This window comes from Gracilinanus agilis, chromosome 3 (genome assembly GCF_016433145.1).
Source record: "Gracilinanus agilis isolate LMUSP501 chromosome 3, AgileGrace, whole genome shotgun sequence".
In the NCBI taxonomy this organism is placed as follows: domain Eukaryota; kingdom Metazoa; phylum Chordata; class Mammalia; order Didelphimorphia; family Didelphidae; genus Gracilinanus; species Gracilinanus agilis.
Window position 1 is genome coordinate 81,484,952 of NC_058132.1, and position 15,760 is coordinate 81,500,711.

At 46.5% G+C, this 15,760-nt stretch overlaps 1 protein-coding gene across 5 annotated transcripts; it reads left to right on the forward strand.

Annotated features, from left to right (window-relative positions):
- Window positions 1-264: 264 nt before the first annotated feature.
- LSM10 (LSM10, U7 small nuclear RNA associated) lies at window positions 265-5,933 on the forward strand. Of its 5 annotated transcripts, XM_044671502.1 has the most exons (4): window positions 268-347; window positions 3,598-3,651; window positions 3,762-3,923; window positions 4,624-5,933. In XM_044671502.1, the coding sequence occupies exon 4, from the start codon at window positions 4,656-4,658 to the stop codon at window positions 5,025-5,027; it is 372 nt and encodes a 123-aa protein (XP_044527437.1). In that variant the 5' UTR covers window positions 268-347; window positions 3,598-3,651; window positions 3,762-3,923; window positions 4,624-4,655; the 3' UTR covers window positions 5,028-5,933. The 5 variants fall into 5 exon arrangements, with proteins under 5 accessions (XP_044527434.1, XP_044527437.1, XP_044527436.1 ...); XM_044671501.1 differs by lacking the exon at window positions 3,598-3,651 and having other exon boundaries at window positions 283-858; XM_044671503.1 differs by lacking the exon at window positions 3,598-3,651 and having other exon boundaries at window positions 290-347.
- The last annotated feature ends 9,827 nt before the right edge of the window (window positions 5,934-15,760 follow it).

A 15,760-nucleotide genomic window follows, 5' to 3' on the forward strand; every position in this document is an offset into this window, starting at 1 on the left:
GTACACGATTGAACACCAACACGAGACATCTTGTTAATAAAAAGAAAACCAGATGAGAGTCCCAGCCTTCGGGGAGCTTATAGGCAATGAGGAAGGGATCGTGCAAACACCTAGGTAAGAATTAGCTATTTACACGGCATAAATTGGAGGTCACCAACAGAGAGAAGGGGCCGGCATTAAGAGGGCTCAGGAAAGACTTCCTAGAGGAGGTGGGGCTTGGAAGGAAGCCAGGGAAAGCGAGGAGGAAGAGGACGAAGAAGAGGGGGAGGAGGAGGAGGAGGAGGAGAAAGAGAAGAAAGAGGAGAAAGTGGAGGAGGGAAAGCACTCCAGGCATGAGGTACAGTCCGGTAAGTGGGAAATGCCCAAAGTTCGGAGATGGGAGTCTGGTGCCTAGAAGAACAATCAGGAAGCAAAATCAGGCTTGAAAGAAAGTTCCTTCCACGGTACTGTGTACTAAAGTGCCAGAAGGGATGACTCACTCTCTAACAGAAGTGACCAAGGAAAGATTCCTAGCCCAAGCGGGTTTTAGAGCGCGTGCATATGGACGATAGAATAACAAGGCCCAGCAACCAAGAGCCGGGATCCCAGCAGCTCCAACCCGCGTGCGCAGGAGTCGACCGGAAAGAGCGGAAGGAGGACCTGGAGCCGCGAAGCCTTCTGGGACTTGTAGTTTGCCCGCGGCGTTCGCGCGACTGGGTCACATGGTCTTGCTTTTCCATAGTCCCCGCCTCTGTATAGCCCTGGAGGCTGAGTTTGAGGAGGCTGCGTTCGGCTTCTCCTTGGCCCCTGAGACCTCCTGGGCCTGAGAGAAAGAGAGAGAGAGAGAGAGAGAAAGAGAGAAGTGAAGGGCCTGGAGTGGTGGGTCCGCAGGGCGGGGAGGAGGCCGCTGCGGGGGCACGGGAGGGCCCCTGAATGGGAGGAGAGAGAAAACGCTCCGGGGGGAGGGGGCATCACGAATAGTGGGGGGCGGGAGGGTATGGGTTTGGGGGTGAGGAAAGAGAAGGGATGCAAGGGTAATGGGATGGGCACCTGGGGAATCTCTGAAGCCCTGAGGAAAGGAAAGCGGAGGAGGAGATCCTGCAAGTGCCCTTCCCCCCCTTTCTTGATGGCTTTTCTAATAATAATAGCCAGCACTTACATAGTGAATACTATGGACCACGGCACTGTGCCAAGAGCTTTACAGTCATAATCTCATTTGATGATCACAGCAACCCCGGGAGGGTCAGGCTGTTATTATCCCCATTTTTGCAAATGGGGAAATTGAGGCAGATAGGTGAAGTGACTTGCTGGCCGTCAAACAACTAGTAAGCTTCTGAAGCAGGATTTCAACTTAGGTCCCCCAGGCTCAGTACAGATCCCCTGTACCATCTAGTTGCCCTAGTGCCCTACCCACCCTTAATGGATATGAAGTTGTTACCCCCTTCTCAGGCTGTATCCTTCCCCAGACCCTAGAGAATACCTCTCCTTTGAAGACCCAACTCTTCCCACTTCTTCCTTGTAACTTGTCCCTCAACCCTATTACAGAGGAAGGTGACAGTCTACCAAGTTCCAAGCCATAATCATCCATCCCCCAGATCTCTCTCACCTTCAGAACTGCCATGGGGCCTTCTAGTCTAGGGGCAAAAGCTTGAGTTAACGGGACTGTTACTCTGGGCAAGGCCCTCCATCTCTCTCGGAGCCTAGTCTCCAGTGATCCAGCCTTAGATCAGTGAGGTATCTTTTATCTGGAGTTTGAATCGCTGATGTGATGCTGACTACTTGTGTGACCTTGGGCAAGTTATGCCTTCCTGAGCCTCAGTTTCCACATCTCTAAAATGAAGTATTGGACAAGGTGATCTCCAAAGCCCCTTATAGCTCTAGGACTATGATCTGTTTTTATGACCTTTCTGGAAGGGTGTTTTACACACAGTCGATGTTTAGTCATAGATGTTGAACTGAATTAATGATTGCTAGGGACTTGAACTTGAAGCAGTGGTAGAAGTTGCCAAGAGATAAATTTCAGTTTGATGATAGGAAAATTTTTCCGAGAATTGGAGTTATCCAAAATTGAATGGGCTACCTCTGAAATCCCAGTGGTTTCTCCCTCACTGGAGGTCTTCAAGCAAAGACTGAATGACTGCCTCTTGTCAGGCCTAAGTGGCCACCAAGGAAGGGCCCTTTCAACTGAAAACCTGTGATTCTTTTCTGTTGTTATTCAGTCATTTTCAGCCAGGTCTGATTCTTTGTGACCCCATTTGGGATTTTCTTTGCAAAGCTACAGGAGTGGTTTTGCAGTTTTCTTCTCCAGCTCAATTTACCGGTGAGGAAATGGAAGCAAACAGGGTTAATTGACTTGCCCAAGGTCACACAGCTGGTAAGTATCTGAGGTCACATTTGAACTCAGGAAGTTGAGTCTACCTGACTCCAGGCCCTGTTATTCTATCTACTATATTATCTACCTGCCTTTGTGAAGCTCTTATGATCTACAAATCCTTAGGCCTTAGGCCTTCTGTAGAAGTTAACTTCTACAGAAGTTAACCACAGTTATTAATCTTTTTTTTTTTGTCTTGGAGCCCTTTAGCAATCTGGTAAAACCATAGGCCCCTAAGGATAATGTTTTTAAATGCATAAAATAAAATGCAAAGATTACAAAAGAAATCTATTATCTTGGAATAGTTATAGGCAACTTTTGGCTCTGAGCTTAAGAGGACTGGACCTGGGGGCAAATAAGTAGCTCAGTGGATGGGTGGGGTGGGGTGGGGGAAGGGTCCTAGATTCATATATGGCATCATACACTTCCTAGTTATGTTATTCTGGGTAAACCATTTAACCAAGTTGCCTAGTTCTTGCTGTTCTACTTTGGAAATGATAGTTCTTGTTGATTCTAAGAGAGAAGGTAAGGGTTTGAAAAACAAAATAAAACACTTGGCCTGGAGTCAAAAGACCTAATTTTACATCCTACTTCAGTGATAGCTAGGGAGCTTAGTGGATAGAGAGCCAAACCTGGAGACAGGATATCCTGGGTTCAAATTTGGCCTCAGATACTTCCTACTTGTATGACCATGGGCAAGTCATTTAACCCTAATTGGCTAGCCCTTACTGTTCTACTTTGGAACTGATACTTCGCATCAATTCCAAGATAGAAGGTAAGTTAAAAAAAAAAAATCTGGCCTCAGACATTTCCTAGCTATGTGACTCTGGGCAAGTTACTTAACCTCTGATTACCTGACAAAAGGATCCACTGGACAAGGAAATGTCAAACCCCTCCAGTATCCTTGCCTAGAAAACCCCATGTCTGCTATGGCCCATAGGGTCAGAGTTGGACATGACTGAACAACAATATTTATCAAAGCACTTAAAAAAAAAGTTCACCTGCCCCAGGTAAAGAACCACTAGATTATGGGATCATCCACTAAAGAATGTACAGGCACCTTAGAGAACATCATCTAGTCCAGGTCTCTCATTTTGCCATCGTACAGATAGAAAAACCAAAAGATTTGATCAACTAACAATTGGAAGAGCAAGGACCTATCTAGCCAAGACCTGTGACTCCCAATCCAAGGTTCTTTGTAATGTACCACTTTGGAGATTATCTAGTCCAACTTCCTCCTTTTACAGGGGAGGAAAGTGAGTTCCAGGAAGATGGGAAGTGACTCACAGAAGGGCACACAGGTAGAAACAGCACGAGATAAATATACATCCTGTTTGGGCATGGTGCGTGTGACTCCACAGCCCTGATCCAGGTCCATCTCCACTCAACAGCAACATCTTTCCCTGCACAGGCGACTGGATTCTCTCTAAGGATGGAGAAAGGAGACATAGTCTTTGCCTCAGGGAGCTCCTAGGCTAACAGACAAAGCCAAACAGATCATAGAAGAAAGAACAGATTAGTGAATGCCAGAGGATAATGTCTGTTCATTCCTGAACAACTGTGAGAAGTGGAGGTAGGTGGTGATGTCACAGGGAATCCTAAAGTGAGGAGGTTTTGAGCTAGCATTTGAAGTAATCCTGAGAATCAGTGCAGGATAGAGGAAAGAACTTGTTTTGAAACTAGAAGACCTGAGTTCAAATCCCATTTCTACTATTTACAAACTATGTGGCTCTAGGTGAGTCAGGGAACCTTGGTCCCTGGACCTCCATGCCCTCATTTCCAAATGAAATGGTTGAACTAGATCTAAGTTGTTGTTTTTTTTTTCATCTTAGAATGAATACTATGTATTGGTTCCAAGGCAAGAGTGGCAAAGACTAGGCAATTGGGGTTAAGTGACTTGCCTGGGGTCACACAGGTAGGAAATGTCTAAGGTCAAATTTGAACCCAGGACCTCTTGTCTCTAGGCCTGGCTCTATCCACTGAGCCACATAGCTGCTCTCAAGATCAAAGTTTCTTAACCTGGAACCTGTGAACTTGTTTTAAAAAATATTTTGATAATCATGTTTCATTATGACTGGCTTCCTTGGTAATTCTATGTATTTTATTATGTACATTTTAGAGGTATGTATGCCTCACCAAATTGCCATACAGGTTCACATTACCCAGAAACTAGATGATCTCAATGTAACTGCCTTCTATCTTTAATGACTCTGTAAGGAATGAGTTGGACCTTTCACTCGACTCTGCTTAGATATGTTTCCTTTTGCCTTCAGTGAAGTATTAAAGCATCCCCACCGTCTGCCAGATGGAGGTCAGCCACTCAGTAAAGGAGCGCACTATTGCCGAGAATAGCCTGGTCATCCTGTTGCAGGGCCTCCGGGGCCTGGTGACTACAGTGGACCTACGGGATGAGACTGTGGCCCGTGGCCGAGTGGACAACGTGGATGCCTTCATGAACATCCGCCTGGCTGAGGTCACCTACACAGACCGGCAGGGCCAGCAGGTCCATCTCGATGACCTCTTTGTGACTGGTCGCAATGTCCGCTACGTCCACATTCCTGACGATGTAGATATCACTGCCACCATTGAACAGCAACTTCAGGCCATCCATCGAGTGCGTAACTTTGGTAGTGAGGGTAAGGGCCGGAGGGAATTTCCTGCCAGGAAGTACAAATGAAAGACATTCTCTCCTCACTCAGATTCCTTCAGACTTTGCTTTATAGCTTTAAATGGGGGCTGCTGAACTGCTTTCTGACAGCCAGTTCTCCCCTATTAGGAGGCAGACCACAAGAAGGACAAGCTCATTCTGAAGCCACATTTGCCTTTTACAAGTCTAGAGCTCAATCCAGGTACCCAAAATCTGATATAGCAGCAGTAGTCTTGGATTAAAGACTCTCCCCTATACTTCCTGGCATTAGGACTTGGCTAACTGACCAACTGTACATGTGGAGCTCCCAGATTCTGTATTAAAGGATTAATTTTAGCCATTTTTAATACTTTCCAAAAATGAACGAATGATCTTTGCTGCTAAATGTACTGGCCCAAGAGTCCTTTGTGAGCCCTCTCCGGTTCAATTGTTTACTTTTCAAATCAAACTTGGATTCAAATACAAGGGTTCTAGACTTTCTCTGACCCCCATGGCTCCATTAGTCGGTCAGTATTGTGCAGAATTAAAGCGCTTAAATCTAGTAGGGAAAGGAACTGTTTGTTTGTTTTTCCTTGAATCTTAGAATTCTAGAATTAGAAGGAACCTGAAAGGTCATCTAGTCAGATTTTCCCCTAGTCCAGTTTTCAGCTGCAGCCTTGCAGACAGAGAGTCTATTTGTGCCTATTTGAACACTTCACTTTGTAAACCAGCAGGTTCCACTGTAAACCTGAAATCTCTACATAAATGTGAGTTAATATTATGAATTTCTATTCCATTGTTGGACAACTTTTCTTATTAGGAAGTTCTTCCTGATGTTTTGCTAAAACTGACCTCCCCGCAACTTCCCATCACTTTAAGTTCTGCTCTTGGGTCCTAGAAACATCTGTGCCATTTCTTCTCCACATGCCAGCCTTTCAAATAAGAGAAGACAGTGATCTGGTTCCCCCTAAACCTCTATTCCAGCCTAAACATCTTTGTTTTCTCAGTTGAGGCAATTTATTTGCTTGACCTTTGTTTTCTGAGAATGAGGGCAAGCTGTGGGTTCCTGGTTCCTAAGAGTTCAGCCACCAGGGACTCCCGGAGGCAAGCAGAGGGCACATCTCAGGTTTGCAATGATGAGATGAAGCCCTTGGGAGGAAGGGAGGAAATAATCTATACAGCGAGTCAGAAATCCCCATTCACCGAGGCTAAAAATGACCTCCGTGGCCTATGGTCATTGGCAATAATGTCAACAGTGCCCTTGGCGGGTGTGTATTAATGCTGAAGTGGTTTTTATCAGGCTCGGCCCAGGAGGTTGTGGTTGGAAAAGCGTTGTTCTCAGGACAAGGATGTTCCAGGAGGCCTATCTCATCTCTGCCCTGCTGCCTGATCGCTCTCACATCACTCACAGGCATTCTCCAGTGCCTGTAACTGAAACAGTCCCGACTGCCCAAAGCACAGAGGATGGACCTTCACAAAGAGTTCCTAGCAGACAAGGGACAGAGATCAAAGGAAAACACTCGGTGCCTTATGGGAATAGGTTTTCCTCTAGTGAGAGGAGATGAGGAAGAGCCACCTCACAGAGCGTACCTTCATGGGCACAATGCTTGAATGGCAGGCAGAAGGAAGATCAAGGTTACCACCATCTGCCGTGAACTATCTCTGACAAAAGGCTGAAGATGAATAAATGTCAGAAAGGAGCAGGAGCCTGCAGAAAATAGGGTACTGGGATTTAGATGGAAGGCCAGACTGCTGGTTTTAAAAGTGTTGGAGAACTGATTGCCTCTGAATCTGCAGTAGCCCCACTGAAAGCAGACCCTGGGTGGGGTAAGGAGCAAGGGAGTGGGATTTGGAAAGAAGTCAGAAAAAAGTCAAGAAAAAAGAAAGTCCAGGCTCAGCCTGGACACAAGGAATTCTGGACAGAAAAGAGCCCTGGCCACTAGGGCTACCATTTCTTTCTTTCTGGGTAAAGCTAGGGTGAAAGGAAGCATGGAATAGTGGAAGGAGAGCCAGCTTTGGATTTGAGACCTGAGTTCAAATCCTGCTTCTAATACATACTAATTGCATACTGCAAGTCCCCAAGACTCACCCATACATCACTAGTTTACCTTTGTGGAAGCAGTTTCCATAACTGAAGTTCCCCCTGATGATGCTATAGAAGGTCCAGACCACCTGCCTCCCCACATAGGGATAAAACCTGCATTACCAGTCTTGTACTGCTATTGTGGGAAAAGCAATTTGTATACCCTAAATGATTATGGGAGTGTGAGATTATTATCAGTATATAAATCCCTGGATTACCCTAGAAGTCAGGGTGATGAGAATATAAAAATGAGTTAAGAAGCAGGTTGAGGGAATGACAAGCCCAAATAGGCTCCTCGGGAGTGTGTCTGCCCCCCAAAAACTCTGTTACAATAGTAAAATAGCAATAGTCACCAGGATTTATATAGTGTTTTGAGGTTTGTGTATGTTTTCTCACTTGATATTGTATGCCAAGTTTTTCAGCATTGAGGAATAGGCTGCCAGACCACAAAATGAGGGGTCTGGAATTCATTGTTTCCTTTTGTGTAGAGGAAAAAGACAATGGAACTGGGAGAGACAGCTAGAGAGGGTGAGGAGAGCTCTGTCCTGTTTTTCTCTTGGCATGCCCAGATGGAGTGGGAAGCCCCTTAGGGATTATGTCCCAATTGTTTTTCACTGAGCCCCCAACTCAAGGGACAAAAAGGAAAGACCTCTGCTCTCATTGTGGAAATGGATGTTAACTACTGAATGACCAAGCACCTGGGAAATGGAAACCCCCAAAACCTGCCTATTGCTCGATTTACTTTAACTGACTTAAAATTTGGAAAACATTGTTCCCCCTTGGGGAAGAGCAGGAATGGAGGTGTGGCAGTTAGTTATGAATTCCGATCTGTTTGGCTGCCTCCAGGCGGAAAATCAAATCCCTCTGGCTTTTTCTTTCTTCCTAATGGAATGAATGAGCAGGTGACCAATGGATTCTGAAGACAAGAAGGCCTCAAGAGAACAACTAGCCCAAGATTAGGAAAGTCCAGGGAAGCATCGTGTTCAAAGTCACAAAGCTAATAGTAGCTGAACTGGGGCTCCAGGAGAGCTTTATGGGCTCAGTGATTCAGGGCCAGATCTGGACCTCAGCAGCTATTCCAGCTTCCTTATTTTACAGATGAGGAAACAGACCCAGAAAAGTAAGTGACTTTCCTAGAGTCATGCTGGTAGTGACAGAGATGGCATTTAAACCTGGGTCATCTGACTAAGACTATATCTACTGATTCCCAAGCCAGAGGATTCTTTCCATCATATTGATGGTGAGGACTAAGAGGTCAGATAAATAAACTAGTGTTGGGAATTCATCTCCTTCCATAGCTGCTCACCTCATCCGTTTGAAGAGGGTCAGTAATACAGAAAGCTGAGGCCGAGCAAAGAAGCTACTCCCACCAGAGGAAACAGTTCTCTCGATTGCCCCCAACCCAGGAGCCTAACCCCTGAGGGCATGCCAGAGACACCCCCCCCTCCCAGGATGGTGCAGGGGGAAGGGTGGGGAGTGAGCCTGCCTGCTCCCTCGCCCCCTCCCTTCTGTGACAGTCACCAGCTGCTCAGGGAGCCTGTGCATCGGCAGCCAGCCGTCTCAAGCTGTTGTGACAGGCGTCATTTTGTTGTGGCAGGTACTGTCTGCATCCCCGGAGCAGGAGATGGGGCGTAGAGTGTGCGTGTGTGTCTTGTCACACACCAATCTCCCCACATCCATGTCCTGACAGGGTTTCATTCCCTCCTCCCAGGCTGGCGCCTTTGGGTTGGCTTTGTAGTCATGTGTCCTTCCTTCTCTTTTTCTCTCTCCTCTGCCCCCAAAAGTTTCATAATTTTAATCAGCTAAATAAGGGGTGGGGGAGGTAGAACATGGGAGGACAGGAGGGAGATGATAGTGTCCGTGTCAAAGAGAAGAAGATAATGAGTCCTTTGGAAAATCCAAAATAATACCATGTCAGGAACCATTCCAGGGACTTTCCAATATCCCAGCCACATCCTGTCCCATCCCCTGGGAAGGAAAGGAGCATCTTGAGGCAAGGCATGAGGCCTCTCTGGGGCATCCCCCGTTGGACTTCTCCTAGCCACTCTGCCAAATTCCTTGGTGCCTGAAGCAGGGGGCCTGGGAAGACAGACCTTTGCAGCAGAGAAGTAAATGAATACCCAAACAGTTACAGCTACCTCAGAGTGGAATGGGGCTATCTTCAGAAAGAGGGAGCTCTGGATTGAACACTTACTGGAAGTGTTGTAAAGGGCCATTCCTGCCCAGGTGTCGGGTGGACCAGACCAAGATTTTTTTTTTTTTTAACCCTTACCTTCAGTCCTAGATTGAATACTGTGTATTGGTTCCAAGGCAGAAGAATGGTAAGTGCTAGGCAATGAGGGTTAAGTGACTTGCCCAAGGTCACTCAGCTAGAAAGTGTCTGAGATCAATTATGAATCCAGGGCCTCCCATCTCTGGGCCTGACTCTCAATCCACTGAGCCACCTAGCTGCCCCCAAGACCAAGATTTCTTAATCTTATTGGCTCCCCTTTGGCAGCCCAGTGAAACCTATGTAACTCTTTTCAGGAGAATGTTTTTAGCACAAGATCACAGAGAAAACCAAAGGCTAATCAAAATGAAGATGTCATTTTCCCCCCCTAGCCAAGTTGTTGTTCAGTCATTTCAGTAACATCTAACTCTTTGTGACCTCTTTGGGGGTTTTCTTTTCTTTTTCTTAATTTTTTTACAAATTATATGTAATAAATTTCCAATGTTTTCCAGAGATATATGATCCAAATTGTCTTGCTCCTTCCTTCTCCACTTCCTTGTGCTGGCAAGCAATTCAATCTGGTTTATACACGTCCATATTATTAATTTTTGTAAGTGAATAATTTTATAAAACCAAAACACACACCATTTGGGGTTTTCCTGACAAAGATATTGGAGTGATTTAGCCATTTCTTTCTCTAGCTCATTTGGCAGATGAGGAAACTGAGGCAAACTGGGTGAATTGGCTTGCCCAGGATCACACAGCTAGAAAGTGTCTGAGACCAGATTTGAACTCAGGAAGATGAGTCTCTCTCTGCCTCTAGGCACAGCACTCTATCCACTGTGATACCTAGCTACGATGAGTCTGTGGATCCCAGGTGAAGAACCTCTGAACTAAATGGTCTCTGAGGTCCCTTCCAGCTCTGAGAACCTGTGGAAATATCCACCAGATTTGCTGAAAGACAAACCCAGAAGCACCACAACCCTTTCTTCCTTTGAAAGGTTAACCCCAAATCTATGTAATCTGTTGCAGCATCTGAGGCTGTGTGAACACTCATAGTTCAAAAACAGGAGATTGTTTCAATAGGAGAGCACAGCGCCAGACTCTTTTGCTAATGAAGAACTGAATTTCTTAGCCAGGTTGGCAGAGTACAGGAAGCAGACTGTGAATGGGGGACACAGTCCCTGTGGATGGGAACTGGGGAGGGACAAGGGGACTCAGTGTCTTGGAGATTGTAGTAGGAAAAGGGATCAAATTACACCCACAGATCCATCCATGCTCCCCCCACACCCAAGTCTTTCTTAAATACATCTCTGGCCAACACCCTAACATTTCTGCTCCTTGCTTTCTTTCCTCCTTGTTCTTAGCGATTTCTCTGGAGACAGACCTGCTTTCCTTAGGGTCTTCCTGACATCCAAACGCTCCCTACCCCTAGTTATTGGTGAGGGCTGGCAAGTATGAGAACAAAAGAAAAGATATTCCTTTGAGGAAGGAGTCCTGTTTTGTTATTGGGGAGGCAGGATGGTATTGTGGGGAGAGCACTGGGTTTAGGGTGACAATCTCAGAAAGGATTTTAGCCCCAATGCCATCTGGACCTGATCAAGTTACTGAGGAAACCTAGGCTGTAGAGCCAGCTGTGCCACTCTGGCCACAGGCAAGACCCCTTTCTTTCCCCTCTCTAGAGCTTAATCATAAAATGGATTCGATGACCTCAAAGTTCTAGACCCGTTGAAGTGTCCAGAAGCAGAACCTGTCCACTGAGTGGGAGGCTGGATCTCACCAAAGATTCATATCCAGAGGGTGTCCAGCCACACAAACACTCATGCCCAAAGGCATCCAGAAACTGGCATCCAGAGGGGCAGATTGGATCCACGTGACTCCACAAGCTTCAGACCGGGAGACAAGGGAATACAGCAACAGGCACAAAGCTAAAACCTAACACACTCAGGGAGAGACATGGAAATACTCCCACAGGGAGATAGAATGGGGGACACATACATAATCAATATGCCGGCTCTCTTAGCCTCTCAACTCTCCCCTAGAGGCGACAGCTCACTGGGCTTTTCCCTGGAGGAGGGAGAACTGGCAGAAGGGAAATTCGGGGTTTGCAGCCAGTTGAGGCTGCTGAACTTCTGTGTTTGGCAGATCCTTAGCTCTGGGAGGCACAACAAAGCCCAGAGAGGGGCATGAGTCACCTAGCATGATGCAATCTCTTTAAAGGCCCCATCTGCTGCTGCAAGGAGCTGATTCATGGTGGGTGTGGTTGCTGACACCAGGAGGGAAATAGGCTGCCGAAACTGCAGCAGGAGGGACTGAGGTTAGACAGCTCAGAGTCCTGAGATAGGGGAACAGGTGACTGACAGGATCCGGCCTCTGGAGTCAGTAGAAACAGGTGGAATCTGTCAGAAAGGAGGGGAGGAAGGAACTGGCTATTGTCTTGCCCCAAGGCAAAAGAGAATGAAACAATGACTTTGGGCTGCAGGGGTTCTTACCCTGAGATCCCTGAACTTGGTTGTTTTTTTTTTTTTTTTTTTTTTTTTTAAACCCTTGTACTTCGGTGTATTGTCTCATAGTTGGAAGAGTGGTAAGGGTGGGCAATGGGGGTCAAGTGACTTGCCCAGGGTCACACAGCTGGGAAGTGGCTGAGGCTGGGTTTGAACCCAGGACCTCCTGTCTCTAGGCCTGGCTCTCACTCCACTGAGCTACCCAGCTGCCTTTTTTTTTTTTTTTTTTTTTTTTAAACTCTAACCATCTGTTTTAGAATCAGAAGAGCAGGAAGGGCTAGGCAATTGAAGCTGAGGGACTTGGCCAGGGTTACACAGCTAGGAAGTGTCTGAGGTCACATTTGAACCCAGGACCTCCCATCTCCAGGCCTGGCTCTCTATCCACTGAGTCACCCAGCTGTCCCTTTGTTTTTGTTTTTTAATATTTTTTTATAAACATTTTGATGTAATTGATTTACCCTATGACTCTATGTATTTTATTTTGTGCATTTAAAAACATTATTCTTAGGAGGGGTCCATAGGCTTCACCAGTCTGCATATGGGGTCAAATTAGGTCAATAAGCGTTTATCAGGTGCCTACTGTGTGCTGGACACTGTACTAAATATTGATGATACAAAGAAAGGTAAAAGAGAATCCTTGCCTTCAAGAAGCTCAGTCCAATGGACTAACGGATCCATGACATTGAAAGTTTACAACCAGGGACTTATGAGAAAGAAAACTAGCCACATCCAGAGGAAGAACTGTGGGAGGAGAAACAGAAGAAAAACAACTGCTTAAACACATGGACTGATGGGGATATTATTGGGGATGAAGACACTAAATGAGAACTCTAGTCCAACTATCAATAATAGGTCTTAATGATACATGTAAAACCCAGTGGAATTGTGTGTCAGCTAAGGGGGGCTAAAGGGGTTTGGGGAGAGGGAAAGAACATGAAACGTAATTAGGGGAAAATATTCAAAAGAAAAGAAAGGTTAACAACCCCTGCTGTAGAAGAACCATGGAGAAGGATGGATCAAACAATATTTATAGAGCAGCTAGGTAGCACAGACCTGGAGGTGGGAAGTCCTGGGTTCAAATTTGACCTCAGACACTTCCTGGCTGTGTGACCCTGGACAAGTCACTTAATCCCAATTGCCTAGTCCTAACTGCTCCCCTATCTTAGAATTCATACAAAGACAAGGTAAAAATCCCCCCACCCAATAAATAAATAAATTATTAAGCACCTACTCTATGTCCCAGGCACTGGGCTAGGCCCTAGAGATGCAGGTACAAAGAATAAAAGAATTACTATTCAAAATGAGTTTTATATTCTAGTGGGAGAGTCAACAAAGACATATGTGGCAAAAATATAAAGTTAACAAATATATATGCATACATATAAAATGTATATGTGTAAATATAATTTAAAGTTGGAATTAGAAGAGGCTTTAGAGACCATAGGTCAGAAATTTACAGATGTTCAGGATCTTAGAGGTCACTTCCTTTAAAAAGAGGTTCCTCAGGGGGCAGCTGGGTAGCTCAGTGGAGTGAGAGTCAGGCCTAGAGACAGGAGGTCCTAGGTTCAAACCCGGCCTCAGCCACTTCCCAGCTGTGTGACCCTGGGCAAGTCACTTGACCCCCATTGCCCACCCTTACCAATCATCCACCTATGAGACAATACACGGAAGTACAAGGGGTTAAAAAAAAAAAAGAGAGAGAGAAAAAGAGGTTCCTCATTTTACAGATAAGGAAACTAAGACCTAGAGAGAAGGGACTTGCCCAGATCTCACAAATGTTCAGAAGCAGAGCAGAAATCTCAATCTACTTCCTCCAATTTTCCCACTATGGTACTCTGGTTGGCAAGAGAATAAAAAGGATGGAAGGATGTGGCCAGATGGACCAGAGATAGGAATGAAAGAATGACTGAACATTAAGTACTTTCTAAGTTCTAAGCATGGTCTGAATCTAAAAACACAAAAAAGATAGTCTCTGTCCTCGTGTAACTTGCACGGTTGTTTTTTTTTAAACCCTTGTCATCTAAGACAGAAGAGACATCAGGACTAGGCAATTGAGGTTAAGTGACTTGCCCAGGGTCACACATTTAGGAAGTGTCTGACATCAGATTTGCATCTAGGTCCTTCCAAATCTGTACCTAATGATCTATCACTGTGCTACCTAGCTGCCCATTGCTTGTACTCTAATAGAAGAGAACACAAATTGGCCATATGGTCAGGTATGTCATAAGAATATTGAATGTGGTGTGATAGGGTAACCACTGATGGTGGTGTGGATAAAATTGTGCTTTTCAGAGCCAGAAACAGAAGGCAGGAGGCTTGCAGGCTCTGGAGGCAGGTGGCTTGGAGGAAGGACTGAGGTTGGGCTAAATTCAAGACAGCAAACCACTACGAAGCACCTATTATATGCCAGCCACTGCGAAGCACCAGGGGTACCAAAAAAAGCCAAACCCAGTCCCTGCTTCCTAGGATCTCTCCAGCTAATGCAGGAGATGGCACTATTCTGATGAGTTCTCCCCTGAGTGTTCAAGGTATGAGCAGGCACTATATATATATATATCTGCTGGCACGAGGGGGTGCAGGGGCATTGGGCATTTTGGTGCAGGGCTTCAGTTTCCTCATCTGTAAAATGGTCATGATCCACAAGTATTTCTTAAGCACCAATTCTGCTCTTGAGAATAATAGCATCTATTTCACCGGGTTGCTGTCAGTATCAAAGGAGATAAATCAGTGCTGCAAAGACCTTAAGGACTCCCTGTCAGATGTTCTGGGCTAAAAGTCATGAGTCTCAGGGGCCAGCTTTGTATCTGTGTGGCACTAGGCAAGTCTCTTCCCTTCTGTGAGATTCAGTTTCCTCATCTGTAATGTGGTGGTATTGTACCCAATAGGGATCTGTGTTAGGAAAGTGTTCTAGAAATGTGTGCTGCTATTATTATTGATGATGTCATTATGGTCAGTAATAAATAACTCTTGGAGTCCTGGGCCAAAGTTAAATTTGGCATCTGACACTCTTTTAGCCTGGGTTACAGAGTTACAAAACCTCTGCCTGACTCAGTTTTCTCATCTGTAAACTGGGAATGATAATATTGTACCTAACTCCCAGGGTTGTTAAAGAATTAAATAAATGAGATAATAATTGTAAAGTGCTTGGCATTGTGCCTGGCATCTAGTAAATGTTATATAAATATTAGCTGTTATTAATATCATTCCTTTTAACATTCGGACTCAATGGAAATATAAACACATGGCTCCAGAAAACTTGTTTCCAGAGATTATCATGGAGTTCCAGGATCAGGCCACTTTTCTGATATATACGGTATTCCCGGGGTCGCCCCCTTTGGGCAGCTCAGCCCCGAGTAACAGTCGAACGGTCTCAGCGGATTTCCGAAGGGGGCGGGAGGTGGGTGCGACTGCGTGATTCAGGGCTCTCGGTAGGATTTGGGCGGGGGTGGTGTGAGGGGCGGAGCTAAGCCGTCATCGTTTTCGTGGTCTCACGCCCGAAGGAGCTGGGAAAGTTGGGCCCGCCCCCTCTTACTCAGCCGCCAATCACTCCTATCCTTTCAGCCCCGTCCCCACTGAGAGCCAGTTACCATCGGGACCCGGCCCCTCAGACCTGAAGTCGAAAAGCTTCCGCCCTGCACCAATATGGCCGCTCCCCAGAGGCCAATCAACGTCTCGACGGGTTTTGGGCCGGGTTGGGTTAAGGAGCCCACAAACCGTCCCCACTCCCTTCACTGGAAGAGAAAGGCGGAGCTCTGAGCTAGGGGGGCTGGGTCGTGGGGGTGGCGGTGCGTCACTTCCGTTGTCAGGTGGCGGCGCCGCAGCCATGGAGGGAGGCGGCGGCTCGGGCGGCGGCGGCAGCGGCTGCGGCGGCGGCTCGGGCGGCTGCGCTGGGCGGCGGCGGTAGAGCGGCTCTCCCGCCCCCGGCCCCCCAGCCTCCCGCCCACCGGGACGGAGCGCCGAGCAGCCCCCCCCCGGCTCCGGGACGCGG

What these genes read in the sequence shown, in the direction of transcription:
- LSM10 (XM_044671499.1), top strand. Translation starts at nt 4,656, where the DNA reads ATGGAGGTCAGCCACTCAGTAAAGGAGCGCACTATTGCCGAGAATAGC.